At 48.7% G+C, this 7,120-nt stretch overlaps 1 protein-coding gene across 6 annotated transcripts; it reads right to left on the reverse strand.

Annotated features, from left to right (window-relative positions):
• Nucleotides 1-2,040: 2,040 nt before the first annotated feature.
• Nucleotides 2,041-7,120, reverse strand: Armcx2 (armadillo repeat containing, X-linked 2). 6 transcript variants are annotated; one of them, NM_001166398.1, is made up of 6 exons: nucleotides 6,818-7,120; nucleotides 6,134-6,341; nucleotides 5,520-5,624; nucleotides 5,353-5,412; nucleotides 5,161-5,226; nucleotides 2,041-4,912 (listed from the first exon to the last, which is right to left on the reverse strand). In NM_001166398.1, the coding sequence occupies exon 6, from the start codon at nucleotides 4,779-4,781 to the stop codon at nucleotides 2,427-2,429; it is 2,355 nt and encodes a 784-aa protein (NP_001159870.1). In that variant the 5' UTR covers nucleotides 4,782-4,912; nucleotides 5,161-5,226; nucleotides 5,353-5,412; nucleotides 5,520-5,624; nucleotides 6,134-6,341; nucleotides 6,818-7,120; the 3' UTR covers nucleotides 2,041-2,426. The 6 variants fall into 6 exon arrangements, with proteins under 6 accessions (NP_001159870.1, NP_001159869.1, NP_080415.3 ...); NM_001166397.1 differs by having other exon boundaries at nucleotides 6,134-6,398; NM_026139.4 differs by having other exon boundaries at nucleotides 5,353-5,624; nucleotides 6,134-6,398.

Here is a 7,120-nt window from a genome sequence, read left to right on the forward strand (position 1 = left end):
TCATGTCTTATAATGAGTGTACAGATCCCTTTTCAGCCTTTTGGCTACAATCAAGTTTGATGCTTATATAAAATATTAGTTTTAATTGTTTTTAGCTGAATTAACAAATGGTGATTATATTCCTGTGCAAAAAAATCATCTTATATGCATACACATTATGGGATGAATACATTATGTTACATTATAAAATATATCACATCTACTTTGTTCCTAACATGGTGATGTTATTTTTAGATGTGCAATACATCTGTTTCTGTGGCTGTCTGTCTGTCTCTGACTCTCTCTTACACACACAGTGTGCATGTGTATGTGTGTGTGTGTATGTGTTTTGCTGGTGATTGAACCCTAAGCTCTATAAACTATGTTTTTGGGATGTCAGCAGAGCAGGCTGCATTTAGAGAATATTTTAGTATCTTTTTCTTTTCTTTCTTCTTTGATAAGTGAATCAGCCAGAGAAGAAAGAACTTACACTTAGAAACAAAGGGGTTGGGTGAGGGTACAAGAAAAACCTTACCCCAACTCCTTTTCTAAAGGAGTTGGGCTCTAGTTTTGGGAATTCTACCAGGGGCCAGCACCAAAGGTCCTTTTATTGTTCTGATTTTTTTCCCATCCTAAATGAGATTTGGTCACTATATGGTCTTGTCTAAGAGAGTCCTTTCCTGTCAGAACTTGTTGGGTGGCAGGGCTTGGATGTGTGTGTGTGTGTGTGTGCAACTTGTGTCATATTACCACCTCATTTCATCATTCATAATTTTATGTGTGATTTATTATAACTTTCAAACAAATGCTCATTTTATCTCTACTCCTAAACCCATGTCAGCTTCAATTCATCTTGCAATTGCTACCAGATTACTTTCTATGTGTATGTTCATGTTTGGGACCAGAGGACAATCTCGGGTATCATTCTCAGGAATTCCATTCCTCCTTTGATACAGGGTCTCTCACTGGCCTGGAGCTCATCAATTATGTTAGAATGGCTGGCCAGTGCGGCCCAGGGTTGTTCTCGTCTAGGCACCCACAGGGCTAGGATTACAAGTGGACAGTATCACACACAACATTCTTAAGTGAGTTCTAAAGATCAAACCCAGGTCCTCATACTTGTGAGGCAAGGGCTTTGCCATGTAAGCTATCCACCAGCTCTGTTTTTCCTTTTATTTATGCACTTTGTAAAGTGTCCTGTTACACCCTGAATAACAGAATATTTTGGTACCCAAGCTGAAGGTTTACGACCTTTAAAAACAAACATAAAGAACTTCTTCTCCCTAAATTATCAGTGTTATCATTATCGCTCCTCTTCCACAGGTTCTGTTTTTCCATTTCAGGGAAACTAGCTTCCTCCCTATCAAAGGAACAGAATTCCTACCCCTGTCTTTCTTCATATCATTTGTCCTTTCTAGGCCACTCTTCTATGCTGTCCTTCAGGCTAATCTTAAGGGCATCCTTCATTGATGTTCTCCTCAATCTCCTAGGTAACAAGCACGTGACCCTGAGCCTATGCCAGGTACTGTTACTAGTCCCTGTGTGTTCATCTTCCTTACCTTTGCAGCCAGACTTAATTTTTATTAGATATTTTCCCTATTTACATTTCAAATGCTATCCCGAAAGTTCCCTATACCCTCCCCTCACCCTGCTCCCTACCCATCCACTCCTGCTTCTTGACCCTGGCATTCCCCTGTACTGGGGCATATAAAGTTTGCAAGACCAAGGGCCTCTCCTCCCAATGATGGCCGACTAGGACATCTTCTGCTACATATGCAGCTAGAGACACGAGCTCTAGGGTACTGGGTAGTTCATATTGTTGTTCCTCCTATAGGGTTGCAGATCCCTTTAGCTCCTTGGATACTTTCTCTAGTTCCTCCATTGGGGGCCCTGTGATCCATCCAATAGCTGACTGTGAGCATCCACTTCTGTGTTTGCTAGGCCCTGGCATAGTCTCACAAGAGACAGCTATATCAGGGTCCTTTCAGCAAAATCTTGCTGGCATATGCTATAGTGTCTGTGATTGGTGGCAGACAGACTTACTTAAAGCACCAGAACAACTTCTTGCCATTTGCAACATACACTTTATTGATGGTACACATATGAAGTCTTTGGTGACAAAATTCAAGTCAAAACAAGTAAGAGCTGAGTAGGCCATTCACGAACAGGATTGCTATTAGTTCACATAGAGGACCCAGGGAAAATATCCCACCCAAGCAGCACAAGTCAAACCACAGGACTACAGGACTACGGGACTATTTGGTATTCAGAAAATGGTTCAGCTTAAAGCTGGTGACTATCACAGATAACATCACTCTGAATTATTCAAACGTGGCATCTGAATAATTCCTGTACTACACACACAAGTAGAAAAACAATAGTGTCTCACTGTTAATGCTTCCCGAGTGTAAAACCGAGAGATCACACATCTTGAGGGCACAGATCAATCAGAATTTGTTTACCAGCTTTATAACTTTCACTTTCACCAAGAGGTCGTGGTGATTTGCTAAGGCTCGAATTTTCTTCACACACACCCCAGATGTAGTGCATAAGTAAAACAGGGACCCCTTGTTGAATTCCCTGTAGTTGAACACTTCTGCTCTGAGGTTGTCGAAGATAATCTCAAATAGAGTAAGGGCATTAATAAGAATTTCTGATTCCACATAAGAATTATAAAGGGAACTAAATGATGACGGCACCTGGGTACCGAGAAGTTTCTTTAGCATGTCCGGATTTTCAGCAAAGTTTGAAAGTATTTTCAGAATCTCAACCTTGATTTTTCCACCCCCCTGAGATAACAAGCGGAAAAAGTTGGCAATGGAATTGACAAGCAGGTGCTGGTAGTCATTAGTAATAGTCATGTTTGTTAAAAATTTTAGCCCAACTACCTGTACCGCTGAGTTCAGGTTAGAAGCCATAATATCATCCATCACTTTATTCATGTACACCTGAAGTCTGCCCTGGTTTTCATAATTTTCACTCAGGTTATTCATGGCCATTAAGGCTTTTTCCTTAATGTGGGGGTCAGTTTTGTTGATCATGTTTGCAATAATTGGGAGGCCTCCCAACTTTCGGATTGTTTCTTGATTACATGAATAATTGGCATTGTTGCTCAGGGTGAGCAGGGCTACTTGCTGAATGAAGGGATCATCTGACTTCTGAAGCAAGGCTAGGACTTTCCTGAGATCTCGAACACCTAGGATCTCATCAATTTCATATGGAAAGGGGCGCTTATGCATGGGAATGGTTCTCTTCCCCTTCCCTCTCTGCGGGACGTCCGGCTCAGAGTCAGAATCGGACTCTGTGTCAGTCCACCCAGATTCCCCTTCCTCAGATTCCGGAATCTCTGCTAGGAAGGCCTGCCCCCCATTAGCAGAAGCCGCCGCCGCAGCTGCAGCCCCATCACCAGGACGGAAACCCATCCCCAACTCATCCACATCAACCTTGTTCTTCCTATTTTTGCCCTTGCCTCCACTCCGGTTCTTGTTTCCACCCTTGCCTCCTCCACCTTTGGGTACAGCTCCAGTGGCTGACCCAGCTTTAGGTATAGCCCCAGTGTGAGCTCCAGGGGCTGCTTTCTTGCCAGTGGCTGCTGTCTTAGAGGACCCTGAAGTCCCAGGATTCTCTGCAGCCCCAGAATGCACGGGCAGAGAAGCCTCAGCTACCATGGCAGGTGTTCCTATTCTAGGAGTCTCTGTGGCTTCAGTAGCTGCTGCCACCCTAGGGACCTGCATGACTTCTGTGCTTGCTGTCCTCTGGGTAGATGCTGCTGCCCTAGGAGTTGCTGCCCCTCCGGAAGGTACTGCTGCCCCTCCAGAAGTCACTGCTGCCCCAGAATACTGTACTGCCCTAGGAGGCACTACTACCCCAGTAGATTGGGCTGCCACAGGATGCACGGCTGCCCCAGGAGACTGGACTGTTCTGCCAGGTACTGATGGGACTCCCCTGGGAAGTACTGATGATGGGGGTGGAAGGGGAGGTATCACCGTCCCAGGAGACTGGGTTACCCTGGAAGCTGCTGCTGGCCCAGCAAAGTGGGCTGCCACAGGAATGTAGACTGCCCCAGGAGGTGCTACTACTGCCCAGGAAGGTGCTGCTGGCACAAGAGATTGGACTGCCATGGGAGGTACTGCTGGCCCAGGAGACTGGACAGCCCCGGGATGTGCCACTGCCCAGGGAATTGCTGCTGGCCCAGTAGACACTATTGTTGGCGAAGGTACCACTGGCCCAGGAGTCTGGGCTATCATTGGAGATACTGTTGGTCCAGGGGCTGCTACTGCCCCAGAAGCCTCTGTGGTGCTGGGAGCTTCCAGCACTTTGGGAGCTCCTATGATTTCTGGAGCCTCTGCAGCAGTGAGACCCCCTGCCACCTTGGGAGGAGGTGTAACTGTACAGGTAGCTGAAGGCATGACTACTGATTCCAGATTAGCCTCAGTTTTAGCCCCATTTAACTCCTGGACCTTACTTTCTGCCCCATTCTGAACCTTAGGACTGGGTGCAGCTGGTGCCACTTCTTCAGCTACGGTGGTGGCAAGATTGGAGGCTTCTCCTTGGGCCTTGTTCATTATCTCAATATCGACGGGGTTTGGGGGACTGAATCCTGGCCCAAGGTCAATTGTGAATCCAGCTCTGAGGCCCGCTCTAGCCCTGCTTCCAGTACCCACAGAGGCCCGGTTCTTGGGCTTGGTCAGCCTCTTCTTCTTCTGGTCTTTTCCCCTAGTATATTTGTAGACACAGTACCAGGCACTCGCCCCAATCACTATTCCAGCAGCTACACAGCCAGCATCCCGAGCTCGGCTCATGGTACACCTGGAGTGAGTCTCTGATCCAGGTTGTGGAACTGGCTTGCTTAAGCGAAATGTATACACCAGTCCAATCGAGGATCTCAAGCTCGGGTCTGAAAGTTCTTCGGAGGCTGCAAGCTGAGCTGGACCTAGTGGGAGTAAACGTTAGGTATGAGAGGCGCACGAGTGTCAAAGGCTGCGCTTGCTGATTTAGAGATTAGCTGCAGGCTGTATCTTCAACTCTAGTTCACCTTCCCAGGGCCACTACCCATAATTTATTTGTTCCTAAATGGGGAGGGGATAATATGGAAGCCTGGCAGAGAGGGGGAAATTTTAGATTCACCTATAATATCCTGAACCCCATTCAAATGTCCTCAGACAGCGCTCATGTACATACCAGCTTCCTGGGATCAGGAACAATTTCCACTGTGCTCGCAGTTGCAGAGCCTCAAGGTAGACGGATCTGTGGATAGATGACAGGTGGGTTTGAACCTTGGGTAGACAGATTGTTGTTTCTCCCCTGACTTGCACTCTGGTGGGCCAAAAAAAAAAAATCCCTTACGACTACTCCTCTTCACCCCCAACTTACAAAGACAGTTCCACACGGCCCCTTCCCTGCACCAAAAAGGACACTCCAGGACAAAGGTGTCTAAAAGAAAGAAAAGATTCAGGGGAAAGTATTCTGGTTCTATGTTCAGGCCTCTGCCACACCCACACCAGGGGATCACCATTTCTCACCTCACCCCAAACACTGACCTGCAAGAATTCAGAGCTCTGTATCCTTCCTCGAATTAGGCCAGAGTTTCCTGCTGAGGACGGGTTGAAGGGCAGGAATACAGACTGCAGGGGCAGACTAAGAACCTGGTGGACATAGATCAGCATCCAGAACAAGAGTCCGAGGGTTAGCTTTCTTTTCTTGGCACACCAAAGTGGCAAAGAATTCCACCTTTCAATTCCTTTAATTCTAGCCTCTCACATCCCAGCTATCCCGGTCCCCTCCCCCATTTGCGCAGGCTCCCCAGGCCTCAACGCCCCCTTCTCTTTCGCCCCACCTCTGGCCGCCATTTTTCTGAGACACAGCGCCACACCCCTTCTACTGCTGCAATGAAGCGGAGGGAGCAAGGCAAGGGCTGGCTAAGATGCAGCAGGGGGGAGTCCTGCCAGATATTCTAGTGTTCCCCGCTTATGCTCAGCTCTCTTCACCCCCCACCCCCAACTTCCTGGCCTAGCTCTGGCCCGCAGAGCAAGGGCCTCTAGGCCCGCCTTCTCAGTTTCAGGGTCGTGATTTTCTCTGGTTTCTCTCCTCTGAGCTCCACCTCCCATCCCCATCCCAAATCCCCAGACAACCGCCATTTCTTTAGCCCGCATACCCGAATTCCCTTTTCAGGGCCAAAAGGACCAGGGTGAAGGGATGGTGGGCCGCAGGTGTCTGGAGAGCAGCTTGGCAGTTAGCATGGCGGTCTAATACCAGATTCTCTCACGGTCCCCCAGCCTGTGAAGCCCGTACAGCTCCAAATGCTCCATCTCTCCCACAGAAGCTGGCACACCCATTTGCTAGCGCCCTAGAAAGGCAGGGGGCTGGGAGGGGAGGGGAGGGAAGGGAGGGGAGGGAGCAGGGTTTTGGCAACAAGGTGTCTGAAAAGGGAGGGTGGGAGTGCAAAATACTGATTGCTTCCAAATTTCAAGCCCCCGCCGGTCACCCGATCCCAAGCCCCTTGGCTGGGAGTGTATGTGCTACCGCGTTTTACTTCTCCTGCCCCCTCCTCTCAGAACAGCACGGCAAGCAAGGGAGCCTAGCCAAATGTCAAAATAAAACCGCAAAAGAGCTGGGGGAGAAGCAAGCGGCTTCTTCCATAAACCCGATAGTCCTTTCATGCCATTCCTCCCCTCCCCCGCTGCCCACCAAAATCCGCTGTGCTGGAGTTCCCGAGTCTAGAAAAACTCGGCCAGCAGAGAGTGCAGAGGCGCCTGTGGCCTTGGACTTCAGCATCCCTAGGCGATTTCTATACCCCCCCATCCCCCCCGGAACAGAGAATGTTCATTCTAACACTCACCTGGCCAGTTCTGAGGGAATTTTCTCTGTCTCGCTAGACTGACCGCAGCTTTAATAGCGTTGGTACCCGGAGGAAGATGGCAGGGATGGCCGTAAGGCTTTAAGTACCTTTGCCCACGTCAGCTCTCTTGGTCACGTGGGACCCGCATCACCAGTAAGCTTGGGTCCCCGAATTCCACTCCCACCAAGAGCACAAGCCCCCTCCTTTACCCTACTCCTACCTCTTCCCACCACAGCAGGTCCTGTCAATCATGCAGGGACTTTGTGACCTCTGAGGCCCTAAGTAGCCCCTTCTCCCTTTGTG

The sequence above is a fragment of the Mus musculus genome, chromosome X (assembly GCF_000001635.26).
Source record: "Mus musculus strain C57BL/6J chromosome X, GRCm38.p6 C57BL/6J".
NCBI lineage: Eukaryota > Metazoa > Chordata > Mammalia > Rodentia > Muridae > Mus > Mus musculus.

Bases quoted from the DNA above. Each gene is read 5' to 3' on its own strand.
- Armcx2 (NM_001166398.1), bottom strand. From the start codon at position 4,781: ATGAGCCGAGCTCGGGATGCTGGCTGTGTAGCTGCTGGAATAGTGATT.